General features: G+C 37.5%; 2 protein-coding genes and 1 long non-coding RNA gene across 5 annotated transcripts; 1 reads left to right on the plus strand and 2 right to left on the minus strand.

Annotated features, from left to right (window-relative positions):
- Window positions 1-110: 110 nt before the first annotated feature.
- On the plus strand, window positions 111-3,197 carry LOC105831000 (protein D2). The gene is made up of 5 exons (XM_012670796.3): window positions 111-430; window positions 527-636; window positions 1,081-1,201; window positions 1,625-1,838; window positions 1,916-3,197. Exons 1-5 carry the CDS (start codon window positions 412-414, stop codon window positions 2,052-2,054), a joined length of 603 nt encoding a protein of 200 aa, XP_012526250.1. The 5' UTR covers window positions 111-411; the 3' UTR covers window positions 2,055-3,197.
- On the minus strand, window positions 2,398-21,404 carry LOC105830950 (alpha-1,6-mannosyl-glycoprotein 2-beta-N-acetylglucosaminyltransferase). Of its 3 annotated transcripts, none has more exons than XM_012670698.3 (10): window positions 21,054-21,404; window positions 11,857-11,905; window positions 9,110-9,139; window positions 7,736-7,816; window positions 7,114-7,297; window positions 6,517-6,939; window positions 6,115-6,424; window positions 5,252-5,569; window positions 4,193-4,443; window positions 2,398-3,869 (listed from the first exon to the last, which is right to left on the minus strand). In XM_012670698.3, exons 3-10 carry the CDS (start codon window positions 9,114-9,116, stop codon window positions 3,641-3,643), a joined length of 1,803 nt encoding a protein of 600 aa, XP_012526152.1. In that variant the 5' UTR covers window positions 9,117-9,139; window positions 11,857-11,905; window positions 21,054-21,404; the 3' UTR covers window positions 2,398-3,640. The 3 variants fall into 3 exon arrangements, with proteins under 3 accessions (XP_012526152.1, XP_012526161.1, XP_012526170.1); XM_012670707.3 differs by lacking the exon at window positions 21,054-21,404 and adding an exon at window positions 13,641-15,295; XM_012670716.3 differs by lacking the exon at window positions 5,252-5,569 and having other exon boundaries at window positions 21,054-21,401.
- LOC118646774 lies at window positions 7,311-7,727 on the minus strand. The gene is made up of 2 exons (XR_004964215.1): window positions 7,596-7,727; window positions 7,311-7,438 (listed from the first exon to the last, which is right to left on the minus strand). It is a non-coding gene; the product is annotated as an uncharacterized LOC118646774 (long non-coding RNA).
- Window positions 21,405-23,962: the final 2,558 nt, after the last annotated feature.

Raw genomic sequence — 23,962 nt, forward strand, 5'->3', positions numbered from 1 at the left:
AATAAGTATCATATTAACCAGGCATAATTTACTATAATTTCAAGATCATAATTCAAGATTTGTTCACATACTAATATTAAAGGTATTATATGTGAATGTTACTTTTAATCTCCCTTCTCTTAAAAAAAGCCTGCATTCAACTTTTCTCTATTTGTTATTAGATTGACAGCATGTGTATATCTTCACTATACATACTGCATAAACTATTGATTTAACAAATTTTCTCAGGAAAAATCCAACACAAACTCTGTGTTATATGTATAGGAATATATATATATGATATTAGAAAGGCTGCCAGGATTGGCCTTCTTATACCCAAGTTAGTGGGGATACATCAGCAATAAAACGTTTATCTTTTACCAGTTTCGTTAAAATCGCTGTTGCAACTTGCTGGAAACAGCATCGCTGAAGATGAAGTATTTAATATCAGGTTCGTTTTTTTTTCCGCATTTATAATTTAATAGAGAAAATTGCGGTGCTTTTATGAGGGTCTTTCTAATATTTCAATAAATATACAATTCTTCAGGAATTCTTCTTTGTGCCATCAGTTTTTCGTTAGGCGATGTAGAATCGGAATTTAAGAAGGCGAAAATCGAATCCGACATTATAGATAAAGCACCAGTCGAAAAAATTGAGGTATGTATTTTGTAAGCATTCGACATTCACAAAACAGGAATTTAACTAGAATTTTAATTTACATATATTATTTACTTTATTATTTTAATTTATAATTTTTTAAATAATTTAATAATTGGTTATTTAAAATTAATTGATTGAGAATACAAATTTTTCTCAAAATCGCGATTAATTATGTGATCAAATTTTCTAAATTTCTAAATCGACACTAATTTTTTTTGGCATAATTATTGTTAAATTACATTAAATTAAATAACGTATTTCGTCTATTTATTAAAAAAATATTTTAGCATTTAGCATAAGATTTAGCATAAGATTTTTCTAAATATATTTGTGAATATATTCATTATCGGTGGATTGGTAATTGTAATCATTCTTATCTTACACGAAGCTATTTTGTAAGCAACTTTTACACGTCAGCTAGTTTATAAATTAATTACATAGGTAAAATATGGTGAGAAGATAGTCGATCTAGGAACTGAATTGACGCCGACTGAAACTCACGAGATACCAGAAATACACTATAAACACGAAGGAGGAGTTCTGTACACGCTCGTTTTGACGGGTAAGACTTGAAATGTTTGAATTATAAGAATAATTCAAATACACTTGCAAAAATAGACTTTGCGATGAGAAATTAAAGATAATTCGAGTAAGATCGCTTTATTTTCTTCCTACAAGGCCTCGCAAATCATGAAACAGACAAATACGCATAAAAGACGCGCTGTTCTCGATGAGTTTAACTTTCACTGTCTCGAAAACCAGTTTTCTCTATCTCACTTATACCTGATGACGCGCAGATTCCCTGGCATGTTAATTGTCAAGCTAAGACTTATATAAACCATGCAAACGTTTAGAATTATTAGAACTAATATATTTTCAACTTCTTTCCAATTGTTTTCATTTTCAATCACATTTTCTAATTGTTTTAGTAGATGTTTATTTTTTGGTAAAATTCTTATATGCATATAGGCGTATCTTATTATAGACCCTGATGCACCGAGGAGAGGAGGATACAATCGAGAGTTCCGTCATTGGCTCGTAGGAAATATACCGGAAGAGAACATAGCTAAGGGCGAAGTCCTAGCAGAGTACGTCGGTCCTGCGCCTCCGAAAAACACCGGAAAGCATCGCTACGTGTTTCTCCTTTATAAACAAAATCAAGGTGCAATTACCTTCGACGAAAGAAGGTTGAGCACTTGGTGAGCAAATATGTGATTCATGGCGCAGCGTGCACATCCGGATATTTGATAACACGTTTTATCTCACCTGATTATAGGGATGGAAATCAACGGAAGAGATTCTCTATAAAAAAGTTTGCAGAAAAATACAACCTGGAGGGTCCAATCGCTGGTAATTTTATGCTGGCGGAATACGACGATAATGTGCCTGCTTATCATAAGCATTTGAATCTTTAATTACCTGGTGCATACACATGAAATTTTTTTTAGATTTAAATAAACATAAATTTCATACATAATTATCTCGCATTGCAATAATTTAAATCTTGCATTGCTGTTCGCATATATAAATATTCTATTGAAATTATATGAAAGTTGTGAATCTCTCATTATTTAATACAGAAAAATCGTAAATAAAATTATAATAGGCCAATTATTTATATTTCATTTTTATAAAACCTTTTTTTTGCGATAAAATAAATACAAGTCATGTCTTTTATATATCTCTGCAAAAATATCTGCAGAAAAAAAAAATAATACCAACAGATATAGATCGTTTTTAATAGATTCCATTTCTTAATTTTCGTTGCTGTTGTTTTATTGTTATAAATATAAAAGGTACATGAGACATTCATTATGTTCGTATCCCCGAGGTCGTTACATGACATTACTGCGCCCTTTGAAGGCATATATCACTAGTAGTACGTGTGAATCCTTAATTTTACGAACTTATTTTCTACGATCGATTATAAATACGTGCGGCTCTTTAGTGTCATATACATTGACTAGAATACGATGAGCACAATTCGTAATTGAGATTACGAATCTGATAAACGCCCCTGTTGAGCGTAGTATCTTAAAAAGAGCAGAAGCTAAGTCGGGAAGCAGAAAGTTAATTTCATCATGAAATTACAGAAGTACAAGGTGCAGCCTTTCTTCCTCTATATATCACCATTATAGCGACATGATATGGGAAATGAATTACGTACATGTTGCCATTTCCGCTGTCTCATAGGCCTTTAGAATATCATCGATAATGCATGTTTCAATCTAATCGAACACTTGTCTCTTATATTGCCCTGCATAGTTCTCGAGAATACTCGTTTTTTTAAGTGAGTGCGCGTCATGTTGCTTCAAAACAAATTGAAAACAAAATTAAATGAACGCGACGTCTTATTACCGATGTTTTTATCACACTATATTTATGGATAGCGCAATGTTGAATAAATAAATTTTCTTATCTATTATAATAACGCGCTTCGATCGAATATCTTTTTTTCGCGGAATACATTTTTCACTAGTTCACTGGAGCTGCATATAGGTTTCAGGTGTCTTTTACCTCTTCACTGTTTTACGTCAACACAACGGGCATATAACTTACCGGATCGCCAAACTAAATATATTACAAAAAAATTGCATTTTCTTTTAGAATAGCACCAATTTGAGCTCACTGTCGAGTCGATCGACGTCTTCTCTCATCCGTTGCAATATTACATCTTGTCTCGAAAAAATATCCGCAAGTTCCTACTTGCGCAAGAAATATCCCGTTCGTGGCAGTGACAGCGGTCTTACAATTGCCTTCGATCATGACTGGCGATAATGCGCTCAGCGCAATTTTCGATTTGTTAGAATGATGATTCTTTCGCAGTCTTTGCATCATCTCACTGGACGTCCTTAAACATTCCATTAAGATCTTCGAGTATATGCCTTTGGATTATCGTGATAGAATTGCCGCAATAAATACCTCACTATTATTCAGTAACTGGCGATTCGTATCACGTTCTATGTATTAGAATCAATTATTAATACCAAATTCGTAATTCTCAAGGCAAAACCAGATCTGGATATATCGTCATATTCCAGCAAAGCTGATGATCTCGAACGTCTCCCCATCCACCATTACCCTTACGGAGTTTCGTCTTCTTCGCCGTTCCGGCAACTGTTAACGTTAATTGCGAGGGAAATAGATGATTGCGCGCCGCATTCAAGACGTTTTGGACTTTCGCTATCACTGCCGTCGATTCACAGTTATTCTTTTTATGATGCACTCCGCTGTAAAAATGAAATGATCAATTAGGAACAATCACTTTAATATCGCGTTAGCGCTCGCAGAAACAAAAAAAGATATGTATAAAGTGTAATGTTTTCATAACTTAAAATTATCTAGACAAAATGATATATAATTTTATCTTTTGTTTAAATAATTTTAAAATTAAATTATTTTTATTTTATCTCTCTAAGAAACGTTTATATATAATTTGTCTTATCTTTGTCTATAATTTTAAGTTATCAAAGCGCAACATCGAATGTGTCGTATGTTGAGAGTTTAATTTTTATTTATGTTCGAAGAAAATAGGTAAGGAAATAATACTCGCCATTCTCCGATATGGAAGACTCTCGGAGCTCTCATCGTCATCGTGATCAATCCGGATTCAGCACGAGGTGCTATCCCGGCGCCCCGACTGGACGGCATGCACGTTTGCGCGATGTACTGTAGACTCCAGTCCCAGTTGTAATCGTCATACGAACAAAACTGCGCCGCGCATTTTCGCAGCTTGTTCCACGTGACACGATTGAACGCCATGCCCATGTTGTGCTTACTAGATATCCATGGAGTAACTTCCGCCTATCCCAACAGAATAAAGGCCATCGTTATTATCGGTGTAAAAATGATTTGTTTCTTTTTTCTTTTCTTGCATCACGTAAGATCTACTGAGGGAAATCTAATCCAGTGTCTACAACTAAAACGAACAGTTGAGACAAAGTCAGAATTTCAGTTGCAAATATCTCCTATTATTTCAGACTCAAGAAGTTGCCATTTATTCTTGCCAAAGACACAACTTGCGACTTCAACCATGCGTGCGAAGAGTACTTCGTACGCCCACCGAGTAAGTACCGAGTATTATGACTTTGTATCGTGCATGTGATGGTAATAGATGCTCGGAACATGCACTACTACCTGGGGGAAGGAGTGGAAATTTATCTATAGAGGCGTTCCACCTACTGCATTTGGCATGGCAAGAATATTCCAACGTTGAATCGATGCGTTATGTTCATGAAATTTGCATAAATCGCTTTACTTTTCTTTCTACGGAGTAAGAAGCGCGCTTTCCCGGTCCTCTAATCTAATTCAACGTCAAGCAGCCGGAGCCAACCAATTGATCGCCACGCAATGCGTCCTTTGCTGGCCGGATCAATGCGAGCCGGTGGAAGCGAGTTGTGCAAAATTTGGCAATGTACAAAGTTTACCGAGGGGGGGGGGAAGAGGACGGGGAGAAGGGGGAACAGCTACTTGCATTTTCCTAATACGGCGGGAAGCGAAGCAAAAGACAGAAAAAGAAGAGATGGTGCGAGGTCAGACGAGAAAGTAGAAAGAATCAAAGTATGGACGGCAGGCGGCTACTCGGACGGGACTCTCGATGGATTCGGAGAACCTTCTGATAGTGGTTGTAGAGGCTGGGCAGAAGTTGGAAGGCCCACCCGGGCGCCGTCTGCATCGTGTTCGCGTTCTGATAGTAGGTGGATGACACGCCTCTGACGACGACGCCGCCGTTGCCGCCACCACCGCCACCGGTACTCCCATTACCGATGCCGGCGGTGTTACCACCGGCGCTATTAACGCCATCGCCGGTGACGGTGATGATGCCGCCGTACCCGTTGCCGATCTGCTGCCTCTGCGCCAACGCCGACAGTTCCTGCCGCTTTAATCCACGCAGCAGCTCCTTCTGCAGAGCGCTATCGACGCCGAGGAACTAATCGGATCGGGCGTGCGTGAAACATCGACACAGACATACTAATAGTGAACATATGATAACGTCGGATACGTGTTTAACGTCGTAAACGTGCAACGGTGCGCAACGACACGATATTTCCGCTCTTCCACGAGATTTCTGCGTGTCAAATCGGAAAGAAAGACAAAAAAAAAAGATACGCTGTGAGAGAAATAAAAATATATCTTGTTCGAAAGCAAGAGGTCGCTTTTTCATTGGGCATGATAAATTGAGCGCGCTAATTTTGCGAGATACTGTCACGCTACAAGCACCAGCAACGATGCTCTCGTGCGGCAGTGAAAAAAATCACCTTTGTTGTATATACGCCTAATTATGATGAGGAAATGAATGCGTGTGTGAGCGCCGCTAAACAAACGTCAGATCGTCTACGCATTGTCGATCGCCTGTATAAGTGCGCATTAATGTATATATGCCCGCCCGATATATTCGTACACGTCCTTTTGTGCATCGCGCAAAGCAAAATTACGAATGTAATTAAATGTGCCAAAAATAGAGAAGGTTCTCACCTTACGATTAAAATCCGTAAAATAGTTGTACGTCTTTAAATATGTACCCAACGACAGAACGTTGCATCTCTCGCAACTTAGCTTGCAAGTGCGCTCCATGAGTCTGAGCACGTGTAAGAAATCTTCGGCGACGTAGTGATCCTCCTCGAGGAAGAGGACCATGCCGGTGTGGTTTCTCGTCACCGACAATTGATCGAATACCCTGTTCGCTTTCCACCACCAGTGGTGCTTGGTCTGCGTGAACTTCGCCTCCCTGTAGTGGCCGTACAAGTCCGGATGTTTGGCGTTGGTGCATTTTAAATTTAAGGCCCTGCGGAAAGAGGGACAAAATTCGATTGAATTTAACGAATTCAAGAGAAGTCGCTTGACGTTAAATATAAGAGATAAAACGCCTCGACTTACTGCTCCTTGCGAATGTTTCGCGGACAATCGTTGGGTCCTTCGCCGGGAAATGTATGAGGATGAGTCTGTATGCTGTGCGGATAGAAGATCTGCATGACCCTGCAAAAGTCGACGCTCTGCACGAGATAGTTGATATCCGGGTGCCAAATGTCGTGGCTAAATACGAGAAGAGCCTGCTCGATGTCCTTAGCTTGCGCCAACGAGACGATAAGGTGCCGCAGATAAGTAAGCCGTGTGTGCACTTGGATAACTATAATTGGAGCGTCGCTCGCCAACGGCCCGAACGCCTCCTCGTTGTATACTTTTTGCTCCGCATTCGCCCGCTCGATTTTATGACGGATTTCCGTGATTTCCCACTCCGTAAGCGCACCCGAGCTAGAATTCGCTAAGATCGCCGACGCATTACGACCTTCCTTCAAAAATCTGAAAACAAAAGACGTCAGTAAAGATGAAGTAATTATTGATGAGCTAATTATTAACATTACTTTGTCAGCAATCAAAACTTTTCTGTAAAAGTTAGCCCATTTATTATCGATAATTAAAATTTTTTTCCTAAAAAAAATAATTTAAGAATAATAGTAACTTTTGCGAGATTACCTGTGCAATTCTTGAGGCACGAGGGAGAACAGCGTTTCGTTTGATGACGATTGTCCGGAATCATCTCGACCCGTCAAACTGATCACATGAAGCTGAAGCCAGAGGAACGTAGCTAGGAAGACGAACACGAGGGTCCTCAATAAAATTCCACGGCCTGATCTCGATCCTCCAGGGATCGCCGTTCCTAAATAAATGTATTTTTCGTTAAATTTTTCATTAAACGAACAATGTTTTTACGCGCGGTATTCCAACATATAAGTCTTATCTGTATGGAAAAAATAATTCTAATGGAAAAATAAATAATGCAGGCATCTGACAAGAGAACCTCGCGAACCCGAAAATACTGATTTTAATGAAACTTGGCATAAATGTAGAGGGGGTTTCTAAAGACATGAATTTAGAAACCCCCTCTACATTTATGCTAACTTTCATTAAAATCAGAATTTTCGAGTTCGCGAGATTCCCTTGTGAGTTCTATCAACCTGAATTTTATCATAACTCAAATCGATCCGAATTAAAATGAAAAAAAAAAAGTTACTTTGACATAACGAGAAAAGTAAAGCCCGCGTATCTTCCAAATCATACTTTATGCATGAATCACGTGATATCGTTGTAAACCTACCTCCCGACTTTTTTCTAGTATACAGTGTACAGCCGGGGTACTGCTTCGCAAAACCTTGTATGGTCGAGTCGTGAGCTTTTCCTACAGATAGATAAATGACCGGTAATGTTAAACAAGCATATGTATATAACGAGCTAGTTTTTTCTCTATCGCCGAGTGCTCCATCGCTTTTCCCTTTAGATTACGATATTGTTGAAAAGAGAATTTTAAAGCAGTGTAACGTATATCGCGTTTAAAATTGTATGGTATAATGCAACATGTATATTTAATATAGATAATATTTTAACATCACAAAAATAAGGGATTAATCCAATATAAAAAATTCAACAGTCTGGATAAGATGGACATTTTTAAATATATTATCTCTAAATGTCCAAAATGTTTTCCAAAATAATTTATACTCCTCTTTATTTAAAGAAAAAATTTTAATAGAAAAATACATTAAAATATTGGCCGTTTTATATTTTTTCAAAAGATAAATAATTCAAATAATTAAAAAGCGTATTAATATATAAAAACATAATGTATTTTGTATGTATAGTTATGTAAAAGTAACGCCAATGCGATCGATGCTGCGGAAAAAGAGAACGGTGTATCCACTCGATAAATGTCGCCAAATCGTGAAAAGTGTCGAGAAACAACGAGACCAACATGATAATGCTCTACGAGTATATGTATGTACAACTACAATATCATGTGTGGTGCATTCGTCGAATATTTGGCTGGCAAACGGTCACGTCGCCTGGAACCTGGATTCTATACGATGTGAGACACGTACTGTATAAAATTAAAACAGTATTATGGGCAACGTATACATGGAATCGCACCGGACGAACGAAGAATTGCAAATTGTGCCATCATTTCTCGAATATTTGACGAACGCAAACATCCTCACGTTTATATAACGAATTTTATGTAACTCGGACTGTGCATTATTATCATTCATAACATTGTTACAGCATGCATCTCATTTTACATGACAAGACATGTACATCAGTTTGACGAGCACTCGGCGAGTTTTTTTTCCCTTTTCCATTACACAGAGTGGTAATATATAAAAGTACTAGAAGCTATTTTCTGAGAGAATATAAAAATAAAATTTCCTTTTTAGTGTTTTAAGATGTCTTTTATATGTAAATTAATAATTTTAAGAACGACACATTTTAATTTTGTAATGCTATTATTGAAGTGAGGTGATGAAAAAGCTATAAAATATTATATTGCAGAACTATTTTGAATCTGTCATAGAGATAAAAGAAAAACTTTAAAATAATTTTAACAATTATATTGGTACGTGTGTGTTTCTATATAATACCCTTTACGGAAATTGTTTCAACTTTTTAAGCGCAGAGCTTAGGCTATTTGTGCACTCACCTTTCATAGTGTCATTTCTAGGAGATCGTCCTGAAACAAAATTCACGTGTGTAAATTATCAAATTGTATCGAGTAGCTCACAGTTCTACACAAACAAATTCAAATAACACAAACACATGTCAAAATGAAATCAATTAACAAAAAAATGAAACGACAGTTGGACTGAGCGAGATTAAAATAAGACTGCAGATAAAGCTTATCACAATTCCTTATCACTTTTACCGCGATTTGATAGTTTATATGCGTTGCACGAGAGCAATGCATCGATAATAAAGAAAAAGACAATCAACGCAATTCCGTTTTACAAAGAGAATGATGTAATTTCTAACAATTATAATTTGTGTAAGAATAAATGGTTTTTATAATTGGTTTATACAATAATAGAAATTGCCGCTGATATATGGAATTTTTTTATTTGTCAAATTACAAATACAAAAAAAATCTTTGCTCTAATATCCTCTACCTCCTCATTTGACTTCATTTTTATATATCTGATATAAAATCAGTGTTTTCTTTCATAAATCAAGCTCTCGAAGATTACTTATCATATATGTATAGGAATATTAGACTTTCTTGAAACTGTATATATCATTAAAAATCTCCTTTTTTCCACAGATAATACACTCATGATAAAAAATGTTTAGATACGTACAAATATGTAATAACAGAAACATATTTTTTCCTCTTTATCTATCGGTACAATATTTCAATTAAGAATGTATACCATTATTACTTTTTAAATATCTGCATATGTCTACGGTTTAATTGTTACTAACTGCACCGCTGCATTACTCAATATCACTCGAGATAAATTATCGCCAATTATTACCTGCCTGGTGATGTATGTACGTGTATGAATATCGCCAGATTATCAAGCACTATTGTCACTATTGTTAAGTAACGCGAGATTAACGCAAATGCCTATTGTAGATAAAACACCTGTGTGTCGTTTTATCAGGGACACCTTTCTCAATCGAATGTCATGTATAGTGTGACTGCATTGCGTGCATATGCATAAAAGTGTTTATAATGCGCAATGACGATATTCCGCGACATTGTGGGCTGAAGATAAACGGGAGACTTTCGTGTGCCTGAAGTGTTTATGATGATGCGATGCTCGATTCACCTTCAAAGCGGAATGACGATACAATCTCTCTATTATTTGAAATATTTTCTTTACTGTGCAAATACGTCTATTATTTTGCACGATAAATTTCTCATGTTAGACTTTTCATCGAGAATGGATTAATAATACTACATTGATGGTAGAAAATTCGTGTCGCACTTCAAAAGGTTTATCACTGCGAAAATCTTAGGAGTTCCAAGAAAATTGAGTCTTCAAATTATGTAAGAAATGATGAAAGATTATGGAACAAACGCCAATTGCGTGTAGATTAAGATATGTCTGTATCGCTTTTGCATTTTTCAAAAAATCAATTTTGTCTACACTTTAAAATAAAATAAGAGCTGCATATTGCATGTCTCTATAGATCGACTAAATTAATTACATTCGATGATTAATAAAATATTGTGTTTTCCTCATGCGGAAAACACAATATTTCACTTAGGCAACAATGTACTCCTCACCTGAGTAATACGAGATAAAGATTTAAAAAGTAAAATACAAAAAAGACGGGTTGAAGATCAAACTATTGTAAACCGAAACGTCTCGAATATCATTTCTATATTTAAATGGCTCCATTAATTCGGTTAATTGTATTTTAATACCGGAAGAGCGCATCTTTTACACTGGGAATTTCAGCTGTAGATACCGCGTCGCGGATAAAATTAAGGATGCATTCGTTTACATACGTACGTGAAGATAAATGTTCGACGAGCGGAGAGATCGATAAAAAACGAGAAAAATAGACAAAGAGAGAGAGAGAGAGAGAGAGATTTGAAATATCGCGTGGGAAGAAGAATGGCATGATGGTACGCTCCAGACGAATAACTTCCAGCATCGCATGAAATTTTCACGCGCTATCTCTTTCTCCCGCTCCCTGATTTAGTCGTTATATTTATCGTGATGACAATAAAAGGCTTGCGGCTGTGTGTAAACCATTGCTTCTGTCACTGTTCGCACGTGCGATCGTCGAATTCCGCTCGTGAATATCTTCGATCCACCTAGTTTTTCTGGCAACCGTTCAACAAACGCCGAATTCCCTCGACTCGCTCGTTCTGCTCGAATCCGTCGCGATTCCACCAGAGATATCGTTTGACATTTCGGCCGAATGATAAGCGGTTTGAAAGAAAGCGGTTTCAGGATTTTTTTGTTGCAATCGATGTGCTACGTCGATCAGAAAATACTGCATTAATAATTATGCAATATCCCAATATCATACTTCAACTTTCTCAGAAAATGTACACATGTACAAACACAAATTCACACGTCAAGTGTGTCGTTTCCTTTAAACTTAAAATACGGTGCACTATCACTAATAGCCCCACTGATATATGTATACTGGCGTTACGCGTCACGTATCGGTTCTGTTAAATTCATGTAATTTCCTTCTATTTCGCAGTCTGCTTTAAAATTTTCTCATTTATTTCCAAAGAAAGAATTCGTCTTGAACGACGAGAGAAGATCACAAGATTCGACTAAGGAGAACAATCGTAATTATATCGTCTAATATTGAGATTATCGTACTATCAGCTACTATTAAGCATTATGAGAGATAGTGGTTTCAAAAACAACATAGTTATGTTGCTCAAAGAGACTTGTAAATAATATTATCAATTGTCGTTACCTCGGTGAAGAAGAATGTAGAATCGTCCGGCCCTTCATTTTCACGAAATCTGAAACATACATAGGTATAATCCAATGCGTGTATTTAAACAAGAAATATGAATTGTACAGTTACATTTATGTCTAACATAGTGTTTGAGAGCAATATATACTTTGCGAAATCAAAAAACAAAAAGATATACTCATTTAAATCGATATTTCAAAATTACTTAATGAATTATTTAAACATAAATACCCAACAAAATAAGATGGAAAAGATAAGAAAGAACTATTCCTTTTCTTACTAAATTTATATGCATTTTTCACATTGTCTAAAAAATAAATAGATAATAAGAACTGTATATATAAAGAAGTTAACAGGAAAATTAAATTATCGATCTTATTATCATGACTGAAAGAACGCGCATAGTACCTATGAAAGCGTTCTAAAAAACAATTTATCAATGTCACACATTATACTTAAGTGGAATATGTATAAGAACGCTGTGCATATAATACAATACAGACGGATGTGAAATTAAAATTACGTTATGAGGTGTATACGAGCTGGTCTTACAATATCGATCCGATATCGTTCCGCTTAAATGAGCCTTTAGATAGCAGCCTTTACAAACGCGATGATATCCATGTAATAACGTATTAGTATGGTTTATGAATGAACCTGATTATATCATATGCACTCTCAATCCTCAAAACAATAAAAAAAGAGTATTCGAAATATTTTTATTTCATAAAATCTCGTATTAATTTCGACACATTAACGATTATCGTGTGGAGATGAAAGAAGAGAATATGCGATCCGAAATCACTTTATCACGTGTGTACATGCCCCAGTTCTTTTGTAAGTGATGTAATTAATTATATTAATTACCTTTTGCTTAGCTTGCAACTCATGGAGCAAAGTAAGAGATTTTGCTGAAACTTCTATTTTATTACCTCTCATCGCAAAAATACTTTCGTTCCTTCATTACGTACAAATGATCAAGACTGAGTTAGTTTTTTTAATAATGTTATTTCTATACATATAATAAAATCACCTTCTATTTAGATGTTTTATTAAACATTATAACATACTTTTAATTTTTCTTTCTTTCTTTCCAAAATGTTTTCTTTATATCTTACTATTATAGAATAATAATGTTCTGTAATATTTTTATCATTATGCGAGTACAATTCGTGACTCATTTATTTAAATAATGTTTGTTATCTTTAATGATCTTATTATATCACATGTAATAATAACTCATGTAACTTTGTTCAAATGTTCTTCCATTTTCATGGATCTACAAGATATTTTTACAAATATATTAAAAAATATATATATATAAAGGTCAAAAACGTTAAATCTCTCATGTTTAATTATACTTATAAATTAGCTGATGTAAAATTAAAATAAGTGCAGCAAGAGAAAAATTACGTTCGTTAAACTGTAGATATATAGTATAAATCATTTGAAATGGAAGGTACATCGATTCAGCCTTGTTTTGCATTTCTTTGTAGTAAACGTCGAACTTGACCCGGACTATGACTTTATCCGAGTAACTTTTTCCATCTTCAATTTAAAGTGCTTTATCTTACCGCAAAAATATATTCAATGACAAAAAAACAAAGAACGTAGTAAAAAAATTTTATTTGGAAGAAAGATTTCAAATTGGACAGGCAATTCGCAGATTAGAAAGGCAGGAATGCTCCAAATGTACAAAAAAAAAGGAAAAGATTTTCGCCGCTTTCTGTCAAACCCGATTTAATTATGAGTCCATGGTAAACGAGAGACGGTGAACGTACCATTTCGATCGAGACGGCGACCGGAAATTTGGGTCCTTTCATTCGTAAGCACGTGCCTCGCTCGAACGCTTTTAACGAACGGGTACACCATCTATTTCTGTGTTTCCCGGAGAAGATGCTATAGTTGTTATCGCGCCGCGCATGGCGTTGGTACTGTTGGTCGCCGGTGAATAATGCATCGGATCGTCATATGTACGCATATATCGGTGAGGCGTGTGTGCTCTCGTATACACATATAGGGGAGGAGGCGCGATAGATAGGTGTTCACCGACATATGCCTCCAGAGCGTACGTGTGCGCCTGTGTAGGTGCGGTTTATACTCCATGCGGTAATATTACCGCAAAGTCCCTGAATATCGATTCACCGGTATATCAATAAATGTATGCAGTCTCTCTTTCTCTCTTTTTTACGATCAGACATTCTCATAATCGCTTTAATTACTTCCTCGACGGGCACTGCGCATTATGATGAGCATGACAGACACTAATGACTCGATTCGTCAGAAGTGCTCTAACGAGCCGGTAATTTATAGCAACTAGTCGACACTTGTACGAATTAAAAGAACTAGGCTGCGGAAATATACGAGACCTCCGCATGAGATATAAGATTACAATTCGTATTGAATATTGAATACACGCGACAAGATTATTTCGTTTTGATTGGCAAAATGATAAACGCGTCTTTTAATTTGCCAATCACTTTTCGCTCGACTTTACGCTGCGTTAAAACATACGTGAAAACTCGGTAACTCTAGGATTTGAAGGTGCTGAAAACTTTTTGAACAATTCGGCCAACGCGTTCTCACAGATCACCGTGAATTTTTAACTTTCAACCAGGAAAATCTCGCTTTTCCCGTTCGCAATCGCGAAACGCCAAATGAACTTGCGTATCATGTTTCAAATGTAGCCAATGCTTATACGAACGTTTATACAGTGAGTGATTCACTCCATGCAATATTACGAGAATCTGTATATCCACGTTACTAAAACGTTATCATATTCACCCGACAATTCCAGCAAACCCAATTGCGATAGAGCATTATCACATTCAACAGACACCAGAAATGCACGATACGTTAACTATACAATGTTAATTTCCATTGAGTCGCCATTGCTCCTACCCAATATTTGGTTAATTTGAATAAATAAAGTAGTTTGACTAATATTGAGTAAATACTTATTCAATACATCATTGATTTTTTAAAATTTAACCTTCGTTGATTTGTTAAATTTAACATTCTTATTAGGTATTAGGAGCAGTGGCGACTTATAAAATCGTTAAAAATGACTCAATTGAGTAAAATTTGACACTACGAGTTTAACAGTGTACACTTAATAAAATGATTGCAACGGTGCAATGAGAGTAAAATAAATTTTGACGAGATATGTCGCACGCACGTTTCACAATTAATCAGAACTTGCCCCACTTATTGCGCGCTAAAAAAAATCGATAAGCGTCGACGAGTGTTGCATTTACAAATTTTTATGAACAAGAGGAATTTTTGTTAAACGACTAAGGTAAAGATAGCGTCAATTCTATCTCATAAATTACGAAATTATTCGCGTCACGAAATTATCATAAATTACTTCTTTTCCTTCTACAAGTCTAGAAAAAAACAGTATATCAAAAGAAAAATATATAATTCGCACGTTGATTGTACATTTTAGTAAAAAAAATGGTAACAAGACGTGATGTAAATAAAATAAATTTTGAAAGGATATTTGCACAATTTTTTACAATCAATTGAAGTTTACTCCACTTACTGTGCAATCAAAATGAATCGATAAACCTCGAGAAACCTTCGTTTATCAATATTTAGGATTAGGACTGAAGACTTCTTCAAACAGCTGAAGAACCGACGGTCAATTCTCTATCTCACGAATTACGAAATTATTCACACGGCGAAATTATCATATAAATTATCCCTTTTCTTCTTTCTAAGTATAAAGAAACCGTTCGCATCCTAAAAGGAAACGCGGACAAGGATACACACGTCTAACAATAGTAGCGACATTCGAGTATCATCGTCGAGCATTTTATTACTATCGTTTACCGCATCCGTGGCGTGCCATTGTGAAAAAATCGTTACATGTTTCGGCACAAGATGCTACCGATGTTTTCGCGCTGCGCGCGCGCGCGCGTGCACGTAAATGCACCGGGGCGAACGCGCGGAGATTGCATCCGCGATATTCCACATCGGGAGAATGCATAAGATATGCATTCGACGAAAACGCTTGTTCTCTAATGCGCGTTTCTCCAACCGCGGATTGCACCGTGAGATTTTCTTCGCTCTTCTTCCGAGACGAAGCCGTAGCAAGGCCGCGCGGTATCTCGGCCGACAATCACCTTTTCTCCCGCGGTGGAAATGATATTTATTCCTGCCTTTGAAAGGGGAGAGAAGGACAAAAATATCGCGTATATACAAATCATTATCGCACGCCACCGCCCACTCGCCACACGTTAATCAAAAGTCCCGGCTTAATGGCATTTCTAAATGGTTCGCTTCCACGCCCGGACACGGCTCGCTTTTATCGCGATCGATCACGCGCGATCGCCGGATAACGAATAATCAAAAATTTAATTTTCTGAGTCATATAACAGTTACGTGCGGGATATACAAATAAAATCATATTTATTATACCTTTTTAAATGGTTTGACCTGAAAATATTTAGCATTTCATATTGTGATCTAAAAATTAAGGAATTTTTTAATATTTTCAGGACTATTCTTTTCGCACTAAAAACGATTGCTATTGGTAATAAAATAATCATATTAATTATAATAAGTAGCTAATGAAATTTTAAAATTATGACTCAATATTAACTATAATTAGTTACTTCACAAAGAAGAGTCTATAAATAGGAGTTTGAAAGGTGGTATCTTAGATCAGAAAGTATGAGTCAGAGTTTCATAAAATATTCCGTACGACTATATTAGCGTTGTTCTAAAATAAGAGAGGCACAGTCGAAGTTAATCGAAGTAATCGAACTTAAGTGAGATAAATCGAAGTAATCGCAGTTAGAGAGTATCACAGGGGCAGCATTCGCAGCTATCTCGGCGCAGAAATCTCGTAGGAAACGACCGACCGACCGGCAGCGGCGGTTTATTACAAAACCCGTACTATCGTGTTTTTTTTTTCCCCCCCCCTGACCGGACTGAGACCGGCGTGGTGCCCAGATCGGCGCAAACAAATAATTAGTTTCTCAGGCTCATCGTCGCATGGAACCGGAAACTGCGTACGGTGCGGTTAACGACAGGACGGGATTGCGGTATTAGCGATACCGCGAGTGAGAGAAAACGACCGAGCGAGACGACGGACCGAAAAAGCAAGATATTCCATTCGCTCTGCTCTTGTTATTTAGCTCGTATATAGCCGCACTTTCCGGCTTTTCGCATAACTTACGACGCTTCTCGGAAAGAGACACCGTCGATGCATGCTGCCGAGAATGGATGCAAATCGAGAAGCGCAAGGCCGGATACTTCGGCCGTGAAAAACCGGCACTGACAGCAGAGGAAAAAAAAGAAGGAACAGACCGTGACGAGCGCGAGACCTGTTCTAGAGCGCGCAATGCGTAATTATATGCGGTGATGTAACCGGACTATCGTGACTAGTAACATCGATTTCTATTGCGTATCGTTAGGTACGATCGAAGGAATAATGGTCAACATCGTAATTGATTGTGCTGTGCCCTCGGAATATTGAGACGCTCGTTTCCTCGCCGAGGAAAATTACAGAGGTAGGAAAGAAAAATGCAAAATAAAAGGTCTGCGTTCGATAATTTTTGACTCGTATAACGCCTGCAATTACGACGTCACGCCAATAACGAAACAGTATCACGCGATGAAATAACGTAACGTAAAGTAGTTTTTAGAATCTATTAATAAGGGAAGCAGTTTATTCACCGCGGTAGAATCAGGATGTTGGATAACGATGCGACACAATGCGGAGCTACGTATAAAGCGTTTGCCAGCGGGCGCATTCTACGAGCAACATAGACTCTCCTTACTGAAATAATATTTTATCGAAGTTTCACTGAAAATATCCTTCTTGCAGATTTTAAATTTTTAACGCCGAATATTTTTACAGCTTCAGCCTTCCATTATATATTCTCTACATTTCAATAAATTTTGCTAAAAGATTAAAAAAATATTTGTTTTTCTTCATTTTTACTTCTTTCACTGCCTTTCCTAAAGTTTAATTTCCCGAAATCCCTCTTATTATCGTTCATAACTTTTTATAACTTTTTGCTTTGACGTTTATATAATAAGAAAAACTATCTTTATACAAGAACCATTTTGTTCATCACACATACACACACACACACACACAAGTCTGCTTATTATCATTTATAGATATAAATACCATTTATATTCGTGTACCGTAAAGAGTTTCTAATTTAAATAAAGTGCTAAAGAAATTAAATGAAGACAGCTATATATCGTAAAGTACTAATGAATGTTAATGAATCAACTTCTCGTCCACATGCCGTTCATTAACGTTCATTTCGTTTTATTCTCTCACAGTAAAGTCCTTAAGCGTCAAAATATAATCAAGTTTATAAGTTTCAAAAAACTTCCAAAGAATGTATGCAAGATTTTATCATTCTGTATACACCCTATAAGTTAAATTATGCATGATTTTATAAATTCTGATATAATATTTATTTGTCTGTAAGTAGAACTTTCCACGTTCGATTATTCAACGGTATATAAATCGACATTAATCGATCGCGTGCGAAGAGTTGCGCAATAAATTCTAGTATCGTCGCTATTCCGCTTCTTCACCTATTCGCCATCAAATATGAATCTAAAAATATTAACAGGCGCGCACTTTGCTCGATCTCGTTCGATAAACGTGTCTAACAGGTTTTCTATTTGTTGACGAAGACTTCAATCTTATTCCGCGAAATAGTAATTTCTTACCATCGTTTATCGATATTCTCGAATCATAACTGCTTTTCACCTATAGATAATAACTAAGGCACAAAGCTATTAAAAAAAGACTGTGAGTACTTTCTTAACTTTCCTCCTTAAGGTAAAATGGTTTAGGGTAAAGGTTACTTTCACGTAAGTTTAAGTATATCGTAAGACAAGAAAGAACAATCATGTTTTAGGTTCATAAGTAAAATTGTTTAAGTATATAATATGTATCAATAAAAATTCCGTCAAAAATATAAATTTATCTTGAAATTAATAAGTAGGTTTTGTTATTAACATATTCCTAAAGGATAATTAGAAAACTCAAAAAGTAATATCTAAAAATATAATTTCGTAAAAATTGTGCGACATTATATATACAAATAAAAAGATTAATAATCAAATATAAATATTTGTTTAAATATCTCTTTTTTTTTTAATCATTCGATAATTTTATTTTTAGCAAACGCTCAAAACTTCCTCCAGCTCTCTTCTCAATTATGTCCTCAAAGAAGATGCGGAAAATCAAAGTTAAAATTAGACCGATGAAACCGGATCGACATTCGCCAAATCGACACAAGTTCGGCTCGCGAATCCCAATATCCGAACAATCCTGTAAGAACGGGATCCTTTTGCCAGAAATAAAAAAGGAAAAGATACAAACGATACAATTACAGTAAGTTCGTTTCTCGAAAGCAATAGATAGACGCTATCGCGTCTCGACTTTCACGGGCGTAGTTTCTCGCGTGTCCATCCCACTGAAATCCGAGCTCGTCGAAACTGTACCGGTTTCAATCTCTTCCCTTCCCCCCCCCCTGCTCCTCCACCCTCCGTGTATGTGTATGTTACGGACCCTCTCCTTATCAGCGTTAGAGCAATATCGATCGTCCACGCCGTACCGGAGCGTAACAACCGCGACACAATGCGACGCGGACGCGCGCCGTCTCCTCCTCGTGCATGCACGCGTGGCAAGATGCACTCGACCCCCCCGCTTAGGTGCTTCCGTTCACGCGTGCGGAGAGATCGACCCTTCCGCCTTCGCCGATTGACCTACAGAGCGGGCCGATCGAACGAGCCTGACGGACGATATCGCTTGTCAAAACTGCGGTCGGCGCATGTCGACGTCATCCCGTCGATACGACGGCACGATAAGCCAAAGAGAGGTCCGCAATTAAACGCTAAACGCTGTGTAACGACACTTGGTTCCTTCCAAGGAGCCGACCGCATACACGTGACACGATAATCGCGTTCAATGCCATCATCGACCGGGGGAGTCGCGCGTCCCAAAGGTCCGCGGTTTGGCTACCCCTCCGGGGGTTTTTAACAATCCGACTTTCGTCCCCCGCAGACTCGCAGACGCGACGATATGCGCCAGACGATTGTTACGTTTGGCACCGGTCATCGCGCCGAAATTCGCGCCTCCGGTTCAGCCCGAGAACGCGGCGTAATCGCGCGTGACGATGCACTCACGCGAATGCATGAACGCGACCATCTCGCTGGCTATCAGCTGGAGAGTCGGAGGCCGCGTTCGCCTGCACTCATATACAATCGCGCGATTGCAATTTTACCTGACACGCTTTTGTTCCTAATAGAATCGCCATCGGGGTGCCGTCATCGGGTGACGAGGGTCGCGCAAGGACCGTTGGCGCTTATACCCCATAATTACAGCTCGCGTTATAGACAAACAGTTTCAGTCCCGTGGCTAAGTCCCGGGATTCACTTTTGCGACACGTAACAACACACGACTGTCCTATTCATCGACGACAACGATAGTGACACGACACGCACGGCACGATGACGCTTAAAGACCCCACGTTATAGCGATTGTGCAACTTGTCCCTCTGAGAACTTATTTGCGGCACGTAACAAAAAGCCATACGTATATACATAGATGGTAATAAACACATATAGACTGTCGCGTTTAGCGCCGTGTACGCAATTTCGTTTCTCTAATTCTGAGGTTCATTTGCAAACACGCAACGCATTAAAATTACACGCGTTGCCGGCCGCATTTGGAGAAAGATGGAAAGAGGAAGAGAAAGAGACGGAGAAAGACCCATATTTGCCCTACTTTTTAGCCTTAAATATATCCCGACGCATCGATGTATCGAGAGACACGCTCCCGCTGTCGTGTATTTTCCGCGCCGACAATCAACCTGAATATGTTTCCCTCCCATATTTCCTTGTGTTTGGTTTAAATGCCACGAGATACGACAATAATTATCTAGTTTAAGTACGTGGCACGAAATACGAATGCAAACGAATAAAAAGGTAGAACGAAGGCTACTCGAACGCTCCAGTGATCATCCGTGGGAGAGTCGGGGAGGGATACGGGGAATCGGGACAATGCGTCGAGATGAGAATATACCTGGACGGAAGAGAAATGGAAAGAGGTCGAGGGAACAGCGTGTATACGGATCGCCGGCGAATCGATCGGTCGAGAACGCTTGGCCGAGACGTTTGGGACGGAAGGGATTCCAATCGCGTGTACTCACATGTCGCGCGACGAGCGGTGGTCGTTCCGGGCGTAGCTTCCGGGGAGAGACTCCGTTCCGGTGGCGAGACGGCGCCGGTGACAAGGGACGTCGTCCTCGTCGTCGTCGTCGTCGTTGTTGTGTTGTTGTTGTTGTTGTTGTTGTTTCGGCCACATACAGGAACCGCGCACGCATTCGCGGAGCGTGGCGTCGTCGGAGAGGCTGACTCAATGACTGACGGCGAGGGCGAGGAATCCGCGCGCGTACTCGCGCGTTCCGCTCGGCCGTCACTCGCGTCACGCGGCACGCGAGCCACAGCCGCGTGCGTGCGACGAGTCCCTCGTAGCGCGCCCGCGAAGCCCGAACCCACCCTCTCGACGACCGACGGCTCTCTCTCTCTCTCTCTCCCTTCGTGTCGTGCGCAGACGCGCACGAGACGGGGAAAACGCAACGGCGGCGTTCGTTCCCGTGCTGCGTTCCTCCCCGTGGAGTCCCACGCTCGGCGAAAATAGACGGACGACCAACGTGCCCCGGCGACGGGACGTATGCCAGCGCTCCGCAAACGCCGCGCGTGAGAGTCGCCTCTCTTGCGAATTAGGTGGTTCAGGGGGTTGCAGTTGTCCAGAGTCAAGTGGGGAGGGTGCTCTCGAGGGTGGTGTTAACGGCGCTAACTGATCAAATTTAGCAACGCTGACTACGGAAATACGATGCCTCTTGATTTACTAGAGGTCTCTCGTTTTACCGCACTCTAAATCCAAGTGTGTAAAAAACGCCTCATTAGTATGTGTGTGTCATTTAGCTTTACGCTTTCGCGTAAAAATAACGATAAAACGTGTTTAAACTTTACACGTTTAAATATGTAAATTTGCCTTTTCATGCAGTATGTTATTTTTATACACACGAGGTACTTTTTATACACTTGGATTTGCGGTGCGCTGATAAATTAGCTTTGAATATATATACCTTTAAGAATAGAAGATATAAAAAGAAGGAAAAAAATAATATAAATTTTTCTCGAGTTATACAAATTGAGTAACGGTGATTGATCGAGTCGAGATTAACAAAATTTTGAAAATTAAGCTTTTCGAAGCTTTAATGTACTTTTATCACCGCGTATTAATCAATGTTAATATTAGCAGCATCCGTGCATTACACGGTAGTTTATTTTGTTAACTTGTTTCAAAGTAATTAAAAGTAAAATAATTTAAAAATATATCCTCCAAACACCTATTGTCCTACTTTTCTCGTATCTCCTTCCTTCTTTCATTAACAATTTTATGAATAATAAATAGTATTATTATTGCCAAATCTTTTGCGTTATTTATAATTTTTTTATGTTTTACACGTTGTAACAATTCTTTTTTACACATTATAATAATTCTTTTTTAGTAAAAAATCTAATAATTTTTAATTGAATAAGGGAATGACAAATTAGCTCTCTCAATCTTATTCTACTTTTCTCGTACATAGAAAAAATGTGTTATTTTTATCTTATTCCTATTCTTTTTAAATTGAATCGTTTCTCCTTTTTCTCAAACGTTTATAAGGAATTGCACAACATGTAATATGAATGGATCAAATATACAAAATGTATATAATTATTTACAGTATGTTGGGTTACGGTCTAGAAAATTGCAAAATTCAAAGAATCATGCCACATATACTTTTTTAATTAAACAAAAATACAAACAAAGTCTAATCAAAAAAAGATTTTATGGGAACATTTTGTAATAACGCGTCATGCTGCCATCTAGGAAGTCTGTACTGCATCCTGAAATCAAATCGATATTTTATCTTTATCAGATTTAAAAAAATGTTTATTCTCATTAAATTCAAAGAAATTTAAATGTTAATTAAAAAAATGCTCCTAAAACATTTTATCTTCTAATAAATACTGCATGTCGCCTTGCTTTTTTAAACGATTATTGAAATTTAATCATTAACAGCTTTGAGCACGAGAGAAAGAGAACGAGAGAGTATGTTTTTTATAAAAAGTGATAAAATAAATTGCATAATAATATATTTTTAATTATTGATTTAGACTACAGTATCAACGAAGAATAAACATCTGAGATTTCTTTTACTCAGCTAGTAATTTATCATAGAAGATTCTCGTTCGCGTCGAGCTGTTACTTGTTGAGCAAATCGCATTAGATCCCTTAGTCTACATTGTCTACAAACATAAGTCTATCAAATAAATTTGATACTACTACATATCAAATTGTATGATATAAATAAAATATTTTATTTTGTCTTTCTTAATAAAAATAATAAATGCACTATTACTCTCGCTATTGCAATATGTAAATATATAGAATTATTATCATACGAAGATTTGCTTTTAAAAAATTAAAGAAAAAACTCAATATAAATGATTGAATTATATATCATATCAACAAAAATAAAAGTAGATTAATCAATAAATCCGTGACATTGTTCGAACAAACTTTGCAAATGTCTAACTACCATCATCTTTTTGACGCAACTGCTATCTTGTATTTCATTAAAGTAACAAGAACATGACACGTCAAAACACATCGCGAGATAAGTATCACGCGAAACACATGTTGGTAAAACACTCGAGAAAAAAAAAGGGAGTTTTTTTGTAGACATAGAAAAAATACTCATTTCTCATAATACTCTTTCATCCATAACACATTTTTACATTTTATTAGTTTCTTACATGTATTTATCTTGCGGCTTACAATAACGCTAATGGATTGTGCTTCAGAGCCGGGACGTAGCAAGTGCGGTATACAAGTACTTCACGCCGTGGTATCGTTTTCCGTATCAACTATAAAGAGATCTCTGATATCATTACAATGATATCTCAGAAACCAGCGCAACTGATCGCTTACATCATACCATTATCCACAATCATTCGCGTCCGTTACGTGAAATTATATATGTTACATAATAATTTTGCGAAT

Source organism: Monomorium pharaonis, chromosome 7 (genome assembly GCF_013373865.1).
Source record: "Monomorium pharaonis isolate MP-MQ-018 chromosome 7, ASM1337386v2, whole genome shotgun sequence".
Lineage (NCBI taxonomy): Eukaryota > Metazoa > Arthropoda > Insecta > Hymenoptera > Formicidae > Monomorium > Monomorium pharaonis.